At 38.9% G+C, this 21282-nt stretch overlaps 1 protein-coding gene and 1 long non-coding RNA gene across 2 annotated transcripts in view; one reads left to right on the forward strand and one right to left on the reverse strand.

Annotated features, from left to right (window-relative positions):
- Positions 1-9479: 9479 nt before the first annotated feature.
- Positions 9480-12579, reverse strand: LOC121385389. Its single transcript, XR_005959533.1, has 2 exons — positions 12508-12579; positions 9480-10273 (listed from the first exon to the last, which is right to left on the reverse strand). It is a non-coding gene; the product is annotated as an uncharacterized LOC121385389 (long non-coding RNA).
- A 4805-nt stretch (positions 12580-17384) lies between these two features.
- Positions 17385-21282, forward strand: part of LOC121385670 (tax1-binding protein 1 homolog) — a 36132-nt gene continuing 32234 nt past the window's right edge. Inside the window, exons 1-3 of the mRNA XM_041516436.1 lie at positions 17385-17510; positions 18189-18496; positions 19568-19794. Of these exons, the coding sequence (XP_041372370.1) occupies positions 18205-18496; positions 19568-19794 (519 nt within the window). The 5' untranslated portion in view covers positions 17385-17510; positions 18189-18204. The remainder of the gene's footprint in view (positions 17511-18188; positions 18497-19567; positions 19795-21282) is intronic.

Raw genomic sequence — 21282 nt, forward strand, 5'->3', positions numbered from 1 at the left:
TTTGTATTAGGTTTTATTACCTCCCTTGGCATTTATTTCTTCTTTAAATTCCGCCTAAGAACTTTTGTAAGATACTTTTGTTTGTTTGTTGGTGGGATATTTTTGTTTGAAGGGGTGGGGGGTGTAGGGGTTTTTTGGTTTGGGTTTTTTTTGGGGGGTGTGCTGTTTTTGGCGATTATAATTGTACATTAAATACATTTTGTTGTTTAGAATACCAGTGACTGTATACCCAGTCTATTTGTGATTCGTGTGCCAATGTTTGTAACTCATTTTTACTTTAATTTGAAGTAAATAGAAGTCTGTTTTGTTTAACGACACCACTAGTGCACATCGACTGTTGGATGTCAAATATTTGGTAATTTTGACATACAGTCTTATAGAGGAAACCCGCTACATTTGTCTATTAATAGCAATTAAGGGATCTTTTATATGCATTCCATAGACAAGATAGCACATACCACGGCTTTGATGTACCAGTCGTGGTGCACTGACTGGAGCAAGAAATAGCCCAATGGACCCACCGACGGGGATAGATCTCAGACCGACCGCGCATTAAGCGAGCGCTTTACCACTGGGCTAGCCTACGTCCCGCCCCTTGTTTGAATATCAGTACAACTGATATTGTGAGTAGAATGATGGAAATACACGGTGGAATGTTTTCGGGCCAGCACACTGTGCCCGAACCATGCGAACGTCTCCATCGTTTTGTCAGAATGCGAAGATTTGCTCTGTACAGTAGTGGGTATATGTGTATGTGTACGCGTGTGTACGTGTGTGTGTGTGACGGTACATGCTCTTAATTTTGTTTTCGCCTGTGGCGATATTAATTGTTTTAGAAGGCCGTGTGCAGTTCCAAATTGCACTTAGCCAGGTGGGCAACTTGTTACGTAATACTTCTGCGCGACGGTCCTCGATCGGTACGCCTAATACACACCCAGAGCAGGTGTGGAGGCCATGTGGCTAGTACTTACGTAATATCTCCGGTAGTGCTGTTTATGGCCAGGGGATTGCTCGCGGTTGGCGACAGCCAGTCTGGCGATCTAAGAGACAGATATGCCGTCTTGGTCGCTGTGGAAATTCAGATGATACGTGAGGTACCGCCTTGTACCCTCAGGCGTTTTCTGATTTTATAATAAATAGCTAGGGTTTAGAGATATCGGAGAGAAGCAAAAAGGAAAGAACGATAGGAAGGTATCCCGGGGGAACGTTAGTCCGGTTGGACTTTGGTAAATATTTTATTTCTGCTCTGTTGTATAACCTTGATGTGATTGATGTGACTTTTAAATATTTTAATACTGTATTATACCAATATTCTTTAGACAGTGTCTTCGGTCATCTGACGAAGTAAATCGTAGACTTTTTGTTCTAACATTATACGAGTATTTGGTAATATAAAGCTTAGCCAGTCATCCTAGAAGACCTAGGTAAACTGTAGGTTATTGTCTTTATTGTGATAGGTACCAGTATTAATTCTGTGTTACAAGGTTACTGAATGAGTAGTTAAGGGTTAATTAAAAATTAACCAGTTAGGAATAGTGTTGTAATTCCTTTATTAATTAAGTTCCCCTAGAAGCGTTTCTCAATTATCACACGTGTGGGTGTTGTGTCACGGTGAAGTGATTAGCATATTGTGTAAACTAGACACCTAGAGATTAACTAATTAAGTGATCAGTTCTGGGTTGTCATTATTGTTGTTATTAATTAACTACTGCGGCTGTACATTTGTCAGCGTAGGTTAATACAGATTCCAAAGTGTATTGTATTTTGTTGTGTTTTCTAGTGAACTAAACGTGCTATAATAATATATACTTTATATAAGATCGTATTTCTGATCATACCTAGACGAGCCAACGCGGGTATATAACTGCCTGTTACAGAGAGATCTAATAGATATACAGTTAGGAGAGATATTTGGATAATCGTGTTTTATTCAGTTACGGGTATTATAGAATCCCCGTGACAGGAGTAGAAAATTGGGGCGCTCGTCCCGGATCTGAAACGGGACATGCATATTTAAAAAAGTATTGTTTGTAAATGGGGGCTTTATAAATTATTTTTACAAATTAACTAGAAGTAGCAACGTTGTTCACTAGAAAATTAATTAATAATAAGTGCGTCATATCTAAACATGGATAAGAATTTGCTGGATAGGCCTACGCTCAGTGTAGTGGAGATTAAGCGAGCACGTAAGGCCGAGTTAGTTGAAATCGCGGGTGAGCGAGAAATTGATTTAACATCAGCTAAAACCTTAGGTGATATAAGGACAATTATTATACAGGAAGTTTTTGGTGATAGTCCTGTTATGGAAGACAGTGAGATTGTTCCAGAGATAGAGATAAATGAGTTAAGTGTGGAACAACAATTAGCTTTTAAAAAGCTTGAGTACGAAAGAGAAGAACGTGCATTAGATAGAGAGAGATAGAGAAGATAGAGAGAGAGAGAGAAAAAAAGAAGATAGAGATAGAGAAGACAGAGATAGAGATGGGGAAGATAGAGAGAGGGATAGAGAGAGAGAGAGAGAGAGAGAGAGAGAGAGAGAGAGAGAGAGAGAAGAGAGGGATAGAGAAAGAGAGAAGAGGGGTAGAGAAGAGAGAGATAGAGAAAGAGAGAAGAGGGGTAGAGAAGAGAGAGATAGGGATAGAGAATTCCAGTTAGAAAAATTAAAAGTGGAACATGAGTTAAAGTTGAATACTGATGAAGTTAGACGTGAGGCAGGAAATGGTTTTAACATGTCGGAGGCTTATAGGTCAGTGCCTGTATTTGACGAACAGGAGGTAGACATGTTCTTCCAACTTTTTGAACGGGCCGCTAAGCAGCTAAATTGGCCGCAGTCTAAGTGGACATTGTTAGCCGTGTACAAGTTTAAGGGGAAGGCTAGTGTAGCTTATAATTCAATGAGTGATGAGCGAGCAAGTCAGCACGACCTAGTTAAGGCGGCAGTGTTGAGGGCGTATGAATTACGACCTGAGGATTATCGTTTACGGTATAGCGAGTTGAGAAAAACGCAGGGTCAGTCTTATAGTGAGTTTGTGGCTAAGAAGGCAGAGATGTTTGATAAATGGGTGGTGTCTTATCAGGTAGAGTCATATACCGAGTTACGGGAGTTGTTGATCTTACAGGACATTAAAAATGGATTACCAGTTAGCTTACGGATTCATTTAGAGGATTGTGATGTCAAAAAGATAGAGGAGGCAGGCATAGTGGCAGATGATTACGTGTTAATACACAAAGCTCAGGCAGTACAGGGTAGCTCTTTACAACAGGGTGATAAGAAGAAATTTCAGCCAGGTTTTCCCCGGGAAAGTAGCTATCGGGGAGAGTCATCTAGTTTGTCAGCTAGTCAGGCAAGGAATGCACCTGGTGGGCAAAGTAAGGATAAACCTGCATTATCAGCCAATGCACGAACTTTTCGTCCACATTGCAGTTACTGTAAAAAGGATAACCATCTTGTCGGGGACTGTTTTAAAAGGAAACGCGATAATGCGCACGTGGTCGGTTTAGTGAGGTCAGCTCCGTTAGCGAGAGAGTTAATGGTTAGTCCCATGGCAGAGAAAGTAAACCCGTATGTGTCCACTGGTATGGTTTGTGATGTGAAACAAGAACTGAGTCCTAAGGCTATATCAATCTATAGAGATACCGGGTGTAGTCAGAGTTTGATCACGCAAGAGTGTTTAGCTGGTATTGAAAATTCAGATTCAGGACGTAGTTTGGCTTTAACCTCGGTTACTGGAGAAAATTTGGTTGTCAGGTTACATAAGGTTTTCTTGTGTTCGAAGTTTGTAACGGGACCAGTCATTATGGGTGTTGTGAAGGACTTGCCTGTTGAAAACATAGAGTTTTGTTGGGAAATGATTTGACTAGTCAGTGTTGTCAGCCGAAATGTGACCAACTGTTAATTAAAGACAGCACTTTATCAATAGAAGAGTGTGAGGTTAATGAGATTAAATATCCTGCGTATGTAAAGACTAGGGCTATGGCCAGTAGGTTAGCACGAGACCCAGAGGATATTTGTGATTTGTCTGATACGTGTGTGAGCCATGAAATTGGAGTGGATGAGGTTGTCAGTAAAATGGTAGATAAGTCAACTGAGGAATTAAATGTGGTGGAACCGGTTGATCTCCCGCAGAGGGGAAATGAACCAGTTGTGTTTGATAGAGGGGCCTTACCTGGTAATAGACAAGAGTTAATCCTAGAGCAGGGGGCTGATCCAAGTTTGTTGGCAGCTCGCACTACCTTGTTAACTGTGGACAAGGGGAGTATTAATGAATAAGAGAGTTAGAGATAGAAAGGATAGGAAGCAACTGAGCTATGCTCAGAGCAAAATAAAATCAGTGTTTGATAGGAAGGCTAAGAGTCGGGAATTTAAACCAGGGGATAAAGTGCTGCTGTACCTTCCCATTAAACGGGGTTCTGTGCAGAACAGGTATTTCGGGCCTTATGTTGTGCACAAACGGGTTAATGAGACAGGGTATGTGATAAACACTCCTGATAGGGTTAGGAAAAGTAGGTATTGTCACATCAATTTGCTAAAAGGTTATTTTGACAGACTGTCGATAGTTCCAGAGTTACCGGTCCAAATTGAGAGTCACTCAATTTCCTGTGATGACGGCAAGACTGCAGAGGTCAAGTTGGCCAACAGCCAGATTCTAGCAGACTTGAACCCCCGGCGAGAAAAGTTGACTACGCTGATACAAGACAATGTTTCCATTTGTCAGAACCTTCCAACGGTTACCAATACCTTAAGCCAGGATGTGCGCTTGGAACCCAACGCTACACCTATTCGACAGCATGCCTATCGGAGAAAACCTGGAAAACGTGCGCCACTGAAAAAGAAGGAAACGAAGTCCCAGTGGTCAGATGAATGCGAGAAGCCATTCAACCATCTCAAGCAGATGCGCTACTCGTCTCCCGTGATGGCAGCACCAGACTACCGAATGCCGTTCAAGCTAGCTGTGGGTGCCAGTGACGTGGGTGCTGGAGCTGTGCTGTTCCAAGAAGACGAAGACGGACTGGACCATCCTAATGAAAGCCACCAACCAGAGAGTTTTGAGATGGAGTCTTCTCCTGCAAGAATACCCAATTACCATTGAACATATCAAGGGCACATCCAATGTAATCGCTGATGCCCTGTCCCGAAGTTGAACGTTATGATAATGTGTTGACATTCTTGATTTCTGTTTTCTTTATATATATTTTATTTTGTATACCAGGGACTCAGAGACTCAGTGTGATTACTGGTAGTCACCTTATTATTACATGTGTTATAAATGCCCGTATGCGTCGGTTAACGCATCATTTTGTTTTATTGTAGTATATTTCCCTATTCCTAGAGTAGAGGAAATATCCCTTTTGAGGTGGGGGTGTGTGACGGTACATGCTCTTAATTTTGTTTTCGCCTGTGGCGATATTAATTGTTTTAGAAGGCCGTGTGCAGTTCCAAATTGCACTTAACCAGGTGGGCAACTTGTTACGTAATACTTCTGCGCAACGGTCCTCGACCGGTACGCCTAATACACACCCAGAGCAGGTGTGGAGGCCATGTGGCTAGTACTTACGTAATATCTCCGGTAGTGCTGTTTATGGCCAGGGGATTGCTCGCGGTTGGCGACAGCCAGTCTGGCGATCTAAGAGACAGATATGCCGTCTTGGTCGCTGTGGAAATTCAGATGATACGTGAGGTACCGCCTTGTACCCCCAGGCGATTTTCTGATTTTATAATAAATAGCTAGGGTTTAGAGATATCGGAGAGAAGCAAAAAGGACAGAACGATAGGAAGGTATCCCGGGGAAACGTTAGTCCGGTTGGACTTTGGTAAATATTTTATTTCTGCTCTGTTGTATAACCTTGATGTGATTGATGTGACTTTTAAATATTTTAATACTGTATTATACCAATATTCTTTAGACAGTGTCTTCGGTCATCTGACGAAGTAAATCGTAGACTTTTTGTTCTAACATTATACGAGTATTTGGTAATATAAAGCTTAGCCAGTCATCCTAGAAGACCTAGGTAAACTGTAGGTTATTGTCTTTATTGTGATAGGTACCAGTATTAATTCTGTGTTACAAGGTTACTGAATGAGTAGTTAAGGGTTAATTAAAAATTAACCAGTTAGGAATAGTGTTGTAATTCCTTTATTACTTAAGTTCCCCTAGAAGCGTTTCTCAATTATCACACGTGTGGGTGTTGTATCACGGTGAAGTGATTAGCATATTGTGTAAACTAGACACCTAGAGATTAACTAATTAAGTGATCAGTTCTGGGTTGTCATTATTGTTGTTATTAATTAACTACTGCGGCTGTACATTTGTCAGCGTAGGTTAATACAGATTCCAAAGTGTATTGTGTTTTGTTGTGTTTTCTAGTGAACTAAACGTGCTATAATAATATATACTTTATATAAGATCGTATCTCTGATCATACCTAGACGAGCCAACGCGGGTATATAACTGCCTGTTACAGAGAGATCTAATAGATATACAGTTAGGAGAGATATTTGGATAATCGTGTTTTATTCAGTTACGGGTGTTATAGAATCCCCGTGACAGTGTGTGTGCGTGTGTGTGTGTGTGTGTGGGGGGGGGTGACCCAGGGACAAACAATATAGGCTATCACGGAATACGTTGCGTTACAAAATACGGGGGGGGGGGGGTGTTAAGAGTTATGTATTGATTTCAAAAGCAATTATTATCTTATTTTGACATATAAAGTAAAATGCAGTCAACCATATTTTATGGAAATGAGAATTAAGACTTGATTGATTTTCTATCTATTTATCTATTTATTACCAAACCAAAACAAACATAATGCAAAAAAAAAATGCAAAAGATATTAGTCTAATTATGTCATAATGTCAGGGTAATTGACGGGGGTATTGATAAACTACTAGTATGCGTAAAACCTAGCACTCTTAAATTCAAAGAACTGTTTAATTGTAATAGAATTAGCACTCTCCGTAAATTGTCAAAATTAATCTCTGAAATTACAAGTAAATTTAGTAAACCATAGATAAACCTCTTCAATATCATTTTATACTTTTAAAAGTACTGACTTATAAAACTTTATCTGCTTTATTTAAAAGTTCTGTCACCATGTGTCTTCTTTTTAAAATGTGTATATAGCTATTTTAAATTATGTCTGTATATATTCTATGAAGAACTCCAGGGCTCGCGCTGTCGGTAGCCAAATTAGCCATTGACTAATTTTTACAAAAAATGGCTAATAAAATTTGCAAGTGGCTAAAATTTTGGCTAAGCCATTTTCTGTCTTCTGATGTGAACAAATGGTTACATAATCTATCCGACACCTCAAACATAATAATACTAGTAATACTACCAAATATTCAATTAGCGTAATAGCCATCTCGCTTCTGGTAACGAGAAACGGTGTCATGCAGAATACAGCGTAGGCCTTATAATGTTTGCTTATGTTAATAATCACGGTTATTAATTTTAACGGCATGCATTCAACATGTATGACAGCAATGTCTGGAAGATCTGTAACTTGTTATTTTCACTTTGTAAAAATCCTTAAACCAAAGTAATAAAAACAGACCGACAATGCGTGTCAATTTCAATACACATGCCAGTTGAGGGCCGAAAGATATGTAGGCCGTCTCAAGGGCTCAGTTCAGCCAGACCGAACGAAAACAAAACGTTCGCTAGACTTCTTGTCACTGTAAATAACTATTGTAAAATATGTCCTCATATGCTGTCGTTTGACGGCCTGAGTGAATCGAAATAAAGTTTGAAAGTAACTTAATTTTAGAGAGAGGAATGCGTTACAAAGCTCTACATGGATGGGAGCGAATATTTAAACAAAATGTTTTTTTAATTTTACGTTCATTGTTGAAAGACTTAGAACATGTCCGAAATTATGAGGATTTTCTTGATGGTTTTCGTGTTATTTATGTTCTAAACTGAATTATGCAGTCAACATAAAGTAGAGGTGTTGGGATTCATAAATTAAATGAAAATTTCGCTTCGCCAATCGACACTCGATTTTGCTTCTACAACTTCTTTTCTTTTCTTTAATGAAAGCTTTGCGTTAAAATTTTACCGAAACATTGGTTAATCGTCATTATGGTTTAATTTGAAGAGTAATTTAGTTTAAAAAGTATTTGTTGCATATAGCCAGAGAAAATAAATGTTGTGTTCCACAATCGGGAATATCCATCATGTGTTTAAGCACAATTTTCTCTTTATCAAATTTCAAACTTGAAATTCCTCTGACTGACAGACTGACTAACTGACTGACAGACAGACAGAATACCTGACTGACTGACTGACTGGCAGACAGATAGACTGACTGACTGACCTGACTGACTACCTGACTGACTGACTGACTGACTGACTGACAGATAGACAGATAGACAGATAGACAGAAAGACAGACTGACTGACTGACTGACTGACCTGACTGACTGACTGACTGACTGACTGACTGACTGACTGACTGACTGACTGACTGACTGACTGACTGACTGACTGACCGGCTGACTGGCTGACTGACATACTGACTGACTGACTGACATACTGACTGACTGACTGTCTGTACATTACACTAGATTTGTATTTTAATAGGAGGTAGTTCTTCTTCAGATATACAAAGTTTGTTTTGTTTAACGAAGCCACTAGAGCACAATGATTTATGAATCATCGACTACTGAATGTCAAACATTTGGTAATTTTGACATATAGTCTTAGAGAGGAAACCCGCTACATTTTTTTTCCATTAGTAGCAAGGGATATTTTATATGCACTATCCTAGATACAGAATAACACACACCACAGCCTTAGATATACCTGTCGTGGCACACTGGCTTGAACGAGAAATAGTCCAGTGGGCCCACCGACGGGGTTCGATCCCAAACCGACCGCGCATCAAGCGAGCGCTTTACCACTGGGCTACGTCCTGCCCCCTCTTCAGGAAACAAAATGAAAAGATCAAAAAGGTTTTATATGTACATATAAGTGTATAAAGCTATGATTTAATTTTAAAGGGACTGTTCTGAGTTTTTAGCTCTAGCAAGACTTCCGTTTGTTCCCTCAAAAATAAACATACATATTGTATTTATTAGGGTTTTTTTAAAGACACTGCCTTATCTTGAAATGTTTTAAATATAAAGCATAATACGGAGAAATACATTTGAAATGACATTTAAAAAAATTATTTCAATTTTTTTTTATCCTTTTGAAGTAAATAATAAATTCGTAGGAACGACATTAGTAGAAGATATTAAGATACAACAATTACGATGTTCAGAAATGTATATTAATTGGTTATAGAGATACAAAATGTATTCATATTCTAAACAAGGAAATTGAAAGAAATTGTAATTTTAACAATGTAAACGATATTTTATTTGCAGGAAGACTTTCAAAATGGATACAAACTCAGACTAGTCCCTTTAATATAGGCCTGTAAGACTAATACTTTTTGTTTGTTCTGTTCAAGAATAAATTAAACAACTGAACACAATATAACATGATCTCTTTAATATACATATCACGATACTATATATGTAGTCTTTCTGGGCTTCTGGCGAATTTTTTTTTCATATCACGATTTTTTACATTCCTGTGAATGGATATGGAAGTACTGAGATGTTATCGGGCTTCGCCAGACACCTCGACCCCCCCCCCCCCCCCCCACCCCTGCAAAATTTCCTGCGCACGCCCCTGTAACACAATGGACTGATATTAAAATACGTGTTCTGCTGTTTGGAAACCTCTTGTGTTGTTTTAACTTTTGTGTATTTATTGTTTAATCCATTTTTTAGTCTACATCAAGAACAAAATTAATTGATTTTAACACCTGCATGCCTTCCGCTCTGTTTGGAACCTTGTTATATTTTCTTACTTTCATGTACGTTATTGTTTGACCCACTGTTTAGTCCAGAACAAGAACAAAATCATGATATGAAAGTGCATCGTCCGCAGTGTTTGGAAGCTTCTTGTATTTTCTAACTTTCATGTATGCCTACTTATTGTGTGATCCACCGCTTAGACCAGGACCAAAATGGGTTTTTTAAAGCGCATCTTCCGCAGTGTTTGGAACCTTCTTATGCTTCCCGATGTTCGTGTATTTGCTGTCCGAGCCGCTGTCTGTTCGACAGTGGAGAATATTTAGAATCTGTCGTCGTTTGATGTAGCACAGGAGGACCAGAATGACGAGAATCGCGATCACCATCCCAGCAATGAGACCCTCCATTGTTGATTTATCCTCCATGACAAATGGCAGACTTGACACACGCCCCGCTGATGCTCTCCGATCTGTTACGAAAAGAAAAGAAAGGAAAACAAAAAAGTATTTATATAACGACATCTCAGCACGATTCAAACTACGGCTAGCCATTTGTCAGACGCGGATCCAGAATTTTGTAATAGAGGGGGCACAAAACCCGTTGTTTTTGAAAATAGACTTTAAAGGTCCTTGACAGGTGGACTGGATAAGTTTGCATTTCTCGTGTATTCTGTGATATCTATTTTTGACCAAACATGGTGTGTGTGTGTGTGTGTGTGTGTGTGTGTGCCTGTGTGTGCCTGTGTGTGTTTTTGTATGTATGTGTTAATTTCGAATTAGCCGATAACTACTGTTTCACATATTAATCACTGATACACACACTACAGGAAGAAACCCGCCATCACCTACGTATTTAAAGGGGGTTGCATTGTTGAAATGGTGTGTTTCTTCCCGCAGTGTGTGTATTATTGGACAATATGTGAAATATTTATAATCGGCGAACTCAAAAATGACCTATGTAATTCCATATTGTCGCTAAACAGTTATATCTGACGGCAGAAAGCGATCGTAACCATTCAAATGTCCGTCTTGATATTGTCAATATTTAAAATTTGTTTTTGTTTTAGTCGTTTTTTGTCCATTAGGATCAATTTCTCATTCCAGCTAGTGTCCCACAGCTGGTGTAACTAATGATGTGGTATGAAATGATCCTGTCTGTGGGATAACGCGATATAACCATAATCTCTCTAGTTTTTTGTTGTTGTCTTTTGGGGGTTTTCTTGGTTCGTTTTTCGTGTGTGTGTGTGTGTGTGCGCGCGCGTATGAGTGTGTGTGTGTGTGTGTGTGTGTGTGCGTATGAGTGTGTGTGTGTACGCATGTATATGTGTGTTATGTGTGTGTGTGTGTGTGTGTGTGTGTGCGTGAGTGTGTATGTATGTGTGTGTGAGTGTGTTTGTGTGGTTTTTTTGTTTTGTTTTGTGCCTTGTGTTTTGTTGTTTGTTTTTCATTTGTTGTTGGTGTTGTTTAAAGAAAGAAAAGGGGAACATTAAAAGGATATACCCTAGTTTTTAAACACTAACGCATATTTTTTACTATTATAACCGTTTTTGATAACTTAAATCAAACTTTACTTAGATTTTATTGTTTAGATTATCAATTTCCGTACATTCGAAGTGTTTTTGGTCATCTTGGTGTTCTTAATATCACAAAATGCATTTCTCATATTTTTAAAAACGCACGTGCGTCTGAGAAGTAACATTTATGGAGTCGAGTTTTAGTCTGTTTTTCAAGGGTATTTTACCATTTCAAAGTGACAGACTCATGTTTCACTCAATTGTAACTTTATCCAAATGTGTTACAGGCTTGTAGATTAACTAAACTTAGTGTTAATTTTCACGGGCTGAAACTAGGGTATGTCCCTTTAAACAAGAAAACAAGCTTGGGGGCTTCTGCGTACTGTCAGTACTGGTGTGGAGGAGGGGAGCAATGAGCAGTTGCACTTTCAGTTCAAACGTGTCCTTTTTATACCTGGAGACAATATTCTATTATTGTGCCCTGGATTCTTTTTGTACTGCCGTATCCTACGTTTTAGGTCCTGCCAGCGTGTGGAGGTACTTAAGGTTTTAGGTATCATGGACATAATTTAAAGTCGGCGAAAAGAAGACCTTGGAAAATGTGTCAGCTAACTTCAGTATTTATTGTCCGCTCTGTGAACGTCGCACTGGTTATCAACTGAAGCCGAACGGAGAAGGGGAGGACAACTCTGTTAGCGTGCCTGTATTCACTGAAGGTTCACGCACGTCTATCCTGGGAGCGAGTTGCGACAGAATTCCTGTACAGGAGTAAAAAGGGGGTGGGGGAGGGGGCGTGGGCGAGGGCGAGGTGGGGATATAAATATAACTGAAATACACATTTCACACCCAAACACTAAACAAAACACCTAGCACAAAATCTTATCACAAAAATATTGTGATGACGATATACAAATCATAATACAAGTTGAAGTGGCTGTCAAAATAATGTATAACTAAACATCTGCTCTCGGGGAATGTTATTCAATATACATATATAAATAACAATAACAATAATAATAAAAAAGAACTAAAACTAATAAAGCAATAATTAGGCTACAAATATCTTTGAGCGGGAATGGAAGTCATCCCCTACCCACCCACCCCCCCCCCCCCCTTTCCGTTATATATGCACACTGTGAAACAAGCATTGAAACTTCAATCACTATTATGCAGTGATTTTCTCATCCTACCTTAATAGACGAACAACTTGGAATGACCTAAAACTGCGTTTATTCATCGACGCTGAAATTACACGGTGTATTGTGTTACATCAACTAAGACACGAAGCTACGTATATATGTGTTTTACGTGCATATATCATGTGTGCTCCTTCAATGAAGTTAATGACCCGATAACCGAGGCGGGAGGGACGTAGCCCAGTGGTACAGCGCTCGCAATCGCCTGATGCGCGATCGATCTAGGATCCATTCCCGTCGGTGGGCCCGTTGGGCTATTTCTCGTTCCAGCCAGTACTCCACAACTGGTGTAACAAAGGCCGTGATATGTACTATCCTGTCTGTGGGATGGTGCATATAAAAGATCCCTTGCTTCTAATCGAAAAGAGTAGCCCATGAAGTGGCGACAGCGGGTTTTCTCTCTCAATATCTGAGTGGTCCTTAACCATAATATGTCTGACGCCATATAACCGTAAATAGAATGTGTTGAGTGCGTCGTTAAATAAAACATTTCCTTCCTCCCTTCCCAGTGGTAAAGCGCTTGTTTGATGCGCGCTTTACCGGCCTGGGTAGTGTCGTGGTTAAGCCATCGGACCTAAGGCTGGTAGGTAATTGGTTCGCAGCCCGGTACCGGCTCCCACCCATAACAAGTTTTAATGACTCAATGGGTAGGTGTAAGACAATTATGTACACCCTATTCTCTCTCACTAACAACTAACAATTAACCCTTTGTCCTGGATAGACAGCCCAGATAGCTGAGGTATGTGTGCCCAGGACAGCATGCTTGAACCTTAATTGGATATAAATACAAAAATAAGTTGAAATGAAATGATACGCGGTCGGTCTAGGATCGACCCCCGTCTGTGAGCCCATTGGGTTGTATCTCGTTTGAACTAGTGCACCACATCTGGTATACCAAAGGCCGTGGTATGTGCTATCCTGACTGTGGAATGGTGCATAAAAAAAAATATCTTGCTACTTATGGAAAAATGTAGCGGGTTTCCTCTCTAAGACTATTTGTCAAAATTACCAAATATTTGACATCCAATAAACATCCGATAAACAAAACAAAATTTCGATAACCGAGATGAGTTCAGGAGGGCGAGCTATCGCGGCCTCTCGCTACAGACTGGTTTTTGCTCCTAACATTAGATGAATTTGATATGATAGAAGACGACGGTATACTAGTCAAACTGTTCGCGAGCGCTCGTTCTCCAGGACCTGAAAACGTCACTGGTGTATGTGGCACTCTGGTTGACCAACCTCTCGGCCTTGAGGCGGTGTAATGCGGTATTTTGACCTGGCGCGATTCCAGAAGTTTGTGAAAGGCAGGGCTTTTAGATTATGGTAGCCCCACTCACATGGCTAGTGATATTCAATGTTGGGCTAATAAATAACTATTATTACCATGCCCGATGGCTAATGAAAACTTTTTTTTTGGGGGGGGGGGGTCAAGTAAAATAGGCCTAGTGAATTATTAATCGTTAATGTTAATTTTTTAAATCACTGATCCCTGCTAGTGGATTTTATAACAATTCTAGAGGCCCTGGAAAGGGGGTGCACCGAATATGATAAGAGGTGTTTGAATATATTTTTTATTATTTTGATGTCGGCTAAAGAGGCGGGGGGAGGGGTGGGGGGTGTTTCCAGGCGCATTCCCCTGCTATCCGTGCATATTGACTTCAGTACAATACTGACTAGGCGTCGCTTTTGTTATGGTATAAGAATAAGTTTTCTTACAGTAGAAAAACAGAATAATCCTCTACGACAGCGGTCTCGCTACATGTCATAAGCAATGGCGGGCCTGCCATCTCTTCAGACTAATTTCCAATACGCCCGCCATCCATTGGCAACGATAGTAATATCCGCCATCCGTTTATTTAGGCCCCCATCCAAAATCACAAGTCATGCCATCGTCTTGAACTACCAGAGTAATCAGGTTCATCGTCGTTTACAAGACATTTTCGAAGTACTTGTACCCTGCAAATCTTAGGTACCATCCCTTCCTATAAGTGGAACCAGCTCTTCCGATTCCCTCTCCTGAATACTGAAGAGACGACTGCTATGACATTGCCCTCCCCCATCTCCAGCCACAAGTTGCAAACTAACCCCATGGAATATAGGCCTATATAGCCTATAACTCCTGTTAAGAGCATGTTCCCAAATATATTAAACAGACACAACGATTTGGCTAAAAAAAAACCTTTTATCTCGTGGTGCGGATTGATTTCATCTTATTTTCGTGCTTATATCCAATTAAGGTTCAAGCACGCTGTCCTGGGCACACACCTCAGCTGTTAGTTAGTTGTTTAGTGAGAGAGAAGAGGGTGTAGTGGCCTTACACCTATCCATTGAGCCCTTAAGAACTCACTCTGGGTTGGAGCCGGTACCGGGTTGCGAACCCTGTACCTACCAGCCTGTAGTCCGATGGCTTAACCACTGAGCCACCGAGGCCGGTCTCGTGGTGCGGAATAATTTATTTTGTTGTTAGTTTTACTATTAGGCCTATATTGCTATTACTTTCCAGATAAAATGTTAATAATGAATACTGTTAAACCATCGATTACTTGTATGTTTTTTTTCCCTTTTCTGTCCGTTCAGTTTATTCAGTCGTGTTTCACAAACATGTACTTTGATTGATTGCTTGATCGATTGATCGACTGATCGCTTGATTGCTGTTTGAAAACTGCAGTCGCCATTAGCGTCCAATTTAGTGTTTGTAATTACGACAGGGCCTCATAAGTTGGACAACCTGTGCCGAATCTCCTTTTGTATACATACAGGGCCGGTACAGTGTAAAAAATAGTGGTACGGCTCGTGGTTGCCAGACTCGCCCGTCAAATTACTTGTAAGGACATTTTCACAGTGTCACTCCTGTCACGGGGATCCTATAATACCCGTAACTGAATGAAACACGATTGTCCAAATATCTCCCCTAACTGTATATCTATTAGATCTCTCTGTAACAGGCAGTTATACCCGCTGACTCGTCTAGGTATGATCAGAGATAAGATCTTATATAAAGTATATATTATTATAGCACGTTTAGTTCACTAGAAAACACAACAAAAACACAATACACTTTGGAATCTGTATTAACCTACGCTGACAAATGTACTGCCGCAGTAGTTAATTAACAACAACAAATAATAACAACCCAGAACTGATCACTTAATTAGTTAATCTCTAGGTGTCTAGTTTACACAATATGCTAATCACTTCACGGTGACACAACACCCACACGTGTGATAATTGAGAAACGCTTCCAGGGGAACTTAATTAATAAAGGAATTACAACTCTATTCCTAACTGGTTAATGTTTAATTAACCCTTACTACTCATTCAGTAACGTGTGATAATTGATAAACGCTTCCAGGAGAACTTAATTAATAAAGGAATTACAACTCTATTCCTAACTGGTTAATTTTTAATTAACCCTTAACTACTCATTCAGTAACGTGTGATAATCGAGAAACGCTTCCAGGAGAACTTAATTAATAAAGGAATTACAACTCTATTCCTAACTGGTTAATTTTTAATTAACCCTTAACTACTCATTCAGTAACCTTGTAACACAGAATTAATACTGGTACCTATCACTATAAAGACAATAACCTACAGTTTACCTAGGTCCTCTAGGATGACTGGTTAAGCTTTTTATAATTATTTAGGACAGTGAGCCTACAGATTACTGCGTCAGATGACCGGCAGCACCGTCTAAATACTATTGCTATAATACAGTATTAAAATATTTAAAGTCACATCAATCAATCAAGGTTATACACAGAGCAGAAAATATATAATTACCAGTCCGGACGGACAGCGATCCCTGGAAGCCTTCCTATGTTTTTTCTCGATATCTCTAAAACCCTAGCTATTTATCATAAAGCCGAATATTGCCTGGGGGTACATCGAGGCACCGAATACCTACAAGTAATATTTCTACAGCGACCGAGACGGGAATTTTCCTTAGATGGCCAGACTTGCTGACGCCTAGTCGCCAAAATCACGGTCGTCGAAACCGCACTCGCAGAGGTATTACGTAACTATTGGCCACATGGCCTCCACACCTCGACTAAGTGCATATTGGATGCACGGTCGCGCGAAGGTACATCGCGGCACCGAATACCTACAAGTGATATTTCTACAGCGACCGAGGCGGGAATTTTCCTTAGATGGCCAGACTTGCTGACGCCTAGTCGCCAAAACTACTGGCCACATGGCCTCCACGCCAGTGTCATCTATAACAACATGTTTCAAACCAAAAATGTCAATATAACTAAGAACATTTTAATTTTAATTTAGATTATTATCATAGTCATTTTAATAGAATACAAGTTTTGTGTCTACGTCTGGCCTGACTGTACATTCAAATTATTATTATTAATCGTTGTTGTTGATGTTGTATAATTTGTATCCCTGTTTGCTGACACCAGATTGGGAAATCAATTGAAATGAATTGAATGTCATCAAGTTGCAACCGGGATTGACCGAACGATTTCCGAAATAAGAACGTGTTCAGCGTTAGCGGGGAACGCTAATCGTTCGTGAATTATTTGACAGGTCCCAAATGTAGTCATTTAGTTTACCACGAAGTACATAAACCAGTTTAGCGAACGTTTTTTCTCTTCAGTCTGCCTGAACTCAACATTGACGTCCAATCAAAATAACTTCCGTGTTAGTGATACTAATAGTAAACTAACAACTGTATTTTAATTCATATTTAAACATTACTTTAAATAAAATAAAATAGTGCTTGGTCTGAATTAACGACAGTGATATATTTTTGAGGACTCTATGTAAAAATATTGCAAATGTAGGACTTTCAATTAATTTTATAATTTACTAAACAAGTATCACTGTATAGCATGTAGTATCTTGACATCAGTAAACAAAAATAGAAACATTGACGATTTCACTAGTCCAAAAGTTGATTGTTATTTGCCAATTTTTGTTACTACGCAGATAGATTGGTTAACCAGGTCATGCATTTTGATAATTAGACAAGGATCCAAGAAGTAGGTGGTATATTTTCACATTAAGACTTTCTGTCATTAATATGTGTTGATAAATTTTATCTTAAATGACAAATCAGCAAATATGGCCACCATTTTAAATGACATTTTGTTGAGTTTCGGTTTCCCTAGACAGTCACTAGTGATCATTAATACTGTGAAACTGTCATTAGGCCCTCTTTTTCAGGATCTTATGTAATATTAAAATGGTTAAATCTGTTGAATCTATGTATTGAGTGTAAAGACTTGAAAACAGTTGTCAGGTTTTGATAGTTTCAGTTTGTTTGTGTTTTCAGTCTTGTGACCAGTATTTACACTGACTCACTTAGTACATTTCCATATATCTATTGCATTTACATGCAACTAGTAGATACCCCAAAGTGGAACTTCAAACATTTATCTCCAATTTGATTAAGGTTAGTTATTTGTAATGATACTTTTTTTTTCTTTTTTACCTCAGCCAGTGCTCCACAAATGGTGTAATAAAGTCTGCAGTATCTGAGTATGTATGATGGCGGCAGATTTTGTTTCTCATTATATGTGTAATCCTTTTAAAACAATGTGTCAGACGCCATATAACTAAATAAAAATGTGTTGTGTATGCCATTTAATAAACATTTCTTCCTTCCATGTAATGACTTTACCTATAAGATAAAAATAAACAGTTTGTTTTATTTTTAGCTGAATCATATCAGAAATGGCGGACAACCAGAATATTGAAATAATTCCATCTTTGTCGGAGGCAAAGTTCCACCGATCTGAGTTTGCTTCTGTAGTATTCCACAATGTTGCGGAGGTGTATCCGGCTGATGCCCATGTAGATTGTATGTACACAATCACTGCAGACATAACTGCCACCTCGCGAGACTGGGTCGGCCTTTACAAAGTTGGGTGGATATCCCCCAAGGATTACATCTACTATGAGTGGGCACCTATGCCCAAAGACTACAAGCCTCAAACAGAAGCAGAGGGAGAGATTTTGTTTCAAGGTATGCCTACTTTAATTCATTTTATGAACCATGTGAAATAAAAATGAAATAAAATTAGTGGGGTATGGCATAGGGTTCATACATCTTGTGCAAATCCTGGAAAGTCATGGAATTTTGATTGGGTTATGAAAAGTTATAAATGGAATAATCAGTCCTTCACATTTGAAAATATCATGCGAGTGATAAATCATTCGCCTTATAAGCTCTAGTTTAGTGATTAGCATAGGAAACATGTATATAATATGCCATTGACAAAAAAATCAAAAACAAATCGACTAGCTAGCACAAATTAAAAATCTCTGTATATATCAGTATTTAATGATATTCAAGCAATATTTCCCCATATAAAAGTTGTCAATTCTGGAAATTTAATTTACAAACAAATAAATACCGACTTCAGCCTAATATTTAAATTAATTGGTGCATCGTGAATTTTAAGGTTTACAAATTACAAGCTGTTAATTAAAGGGACTATCCTGAGTTTGTAGCGATTGATCAATCTACTCAGATGTGATACCTGCTGTGAAATACACAGTGCTCACTGTCTTAATAAATGTTCAAATGCCCATTCATTCATTCATTTATTCATTCATGCAATCAATCACACTCACTCACCCAGTTATTAATTAATTCATTTTATAGCTCACACTATGAAATATCCAGCAGTCTTAATACATTTTCCATTTTCATTGATTGATTGATTGATTGATTCATTCATTCATTCATACCTTCATTCAATCACTCATTCATTTATTCATTTATTTATTCTGTAGCTCACACTGAAATATACAGCACTGTCTTAATAACATTTCATTCATTCATTCATTTATACATTCATTCATTCATTTATATACATTCATTCATTCATACCTTCATTCATTCAATCACTCACTCATTCATTCAATCACTCATTCATTTATTCATTTATTTATTCTGTAGCTCACACTGAAATATACAGCACTGTCTTAATAAAAAATCAAACATTCACTGACTCACTCACTCACTCACTCACTCACTCACTGGCTCGCCTGCTCACTGACTCACTCATTAATTAATTCATTCATTATGTAGCTCACACACTTCCCAAAGAGGATGGCGAGTTCTACCAGTTCTGCTACGTGTCGAGCTCCGGCCAGGTGCGGGGCGCTAGCACCCCGTTCCAGTTCAAGGAGCCGTGTGCCGACGACTTCGTGGAGTTCGACGAGGAGGAGATGGACATGCTCGTGATCCGGTCGAAGACGGTTGTTCTCATGGAGAACCTCAACAAAGTGGAGGACGAAAACAAAAAACTCAACACGGTACGGACACAATCAATTGTTATATACACACGGTTCGAAACTCGCCAAAAAATATGGTGGCCCAAAATATAATGATGCATATTGGCAAATTATGGTAAGCGAACCACGAGCAAGATTTTAATGTGGAATACAAATATTAATAGTGGCCCATATATTATAGCTCTAAAGAAGATAATATTATTTGGGCGACTAGCTCCCATTATATTTTAATATGTAAGTCTCCCAACTAGGATATTGGTCGCATTTGGCAACCTGGCCACAGACTGTTTCGAGCCCTGTATATATATATTTTTTTTTTTAAATTTTTTATTATTATTATTATATTTTTTTTTTTATCCCACTGTCCCCTTTCCTTTTACTCCTTTTAATTCTATCTCACTGTCTTCCTGATCTGGAAACTCCTGACAATCGTGTCTGTGACGCATAACTCGGCTACAAGTGCAATGGCTGTAAATAACTTTTAGTAAAAAAAGATGTTAAAATTTGCTTAAAAGCTTGTTTTTGAGGATATGTAAGAGATAGAATAATACATTTGTGTCCGTTAGATACCATTTATCTCACAACTTGTTGTTTAAAACATATTCAACTTGCTTTTGCTCGTTAGATACATTTTAAAACAGCTCGTTGTGAGATAAATGGTATTTCGGCCACTCATGTATTATTCTCTCTCTCTCTCTCTCTCTCTCTCTCTCTCTCTCTCTCTCTCTCTCTCTCTCTCTCTCTCTCTCTCTCTCTCTCTCTCTCTCTCTCTCTCTCTCTCTCTCTCTCTATATATATATATATATATCTATCTTTTTTGCAATTATTATTATTATTTTTTATCCCACTGTCCCCGTTCCTTTAACTCCTTTGAATTCCATCTCACTGTCTTACTGATCTGGCAACTCCTATTTTTCAGCTTTTTTAGCTGTCCACCTTGTCATCCCAGTCCTTGTGTCTCTTATGCAACAGGTGCTTGTCTCTTGTGGCTATCCATGATACACGTACCTGTCATTCCCTATCGGCTTTTAGCTGTGGGCTTAGTCTGACCACTTCGGGGAGTGTTCAGTAGTTACTTCTGGCATTATTAATAGGCAATTGTAACCACTTACTATACACCCCTACTATCGGCAGTGATTAGTTAGTGCCGTGGGTCAGACCAACTTTATTAGTGGCAGAGGATGAGGATACCAGGTGGGCGCAGGGAAGCACACAAAGACTGCACCCGTGGAGGAAACCTCAGTTATTACCCATAATATGGGCAGAGAGAAGTGGGGGGAAAAAATCTTTCCGTATGATAAACTATTCTCCTACCTTTACTTTCAATCAATTTTTTCCATATTTTGTCCTTACAGAAATCATGAGAAAAACCCATTACAATGACACAAAATCCACATACTGGATGATAACATGTCACCTATCTCAAATTTGCTAAGATCTCCTAGGACAAAAAGCATGCAATGTTTTCGCTGTCTGCCATTTTACTTTTTTTTTAATGGAATATACTCT

The sequence above is a fragment of the Gigantopelta aegis genome, chromosome 11, assembly GCF_016097555.1.
Source record: "Gigantopelta aegis isolate Gae_Host chromosome 11, Gae_host_genome, whole genome shotgun sequence".
In the NCBI taxonomy this organism is placed as follows: domain Eukaryota; kingdom Metazoa; phylum Mollusca; class Gastropoda; order Neomphalida; family Peltospiridae; genus Gigantopelta; species Gigantopelta aegis.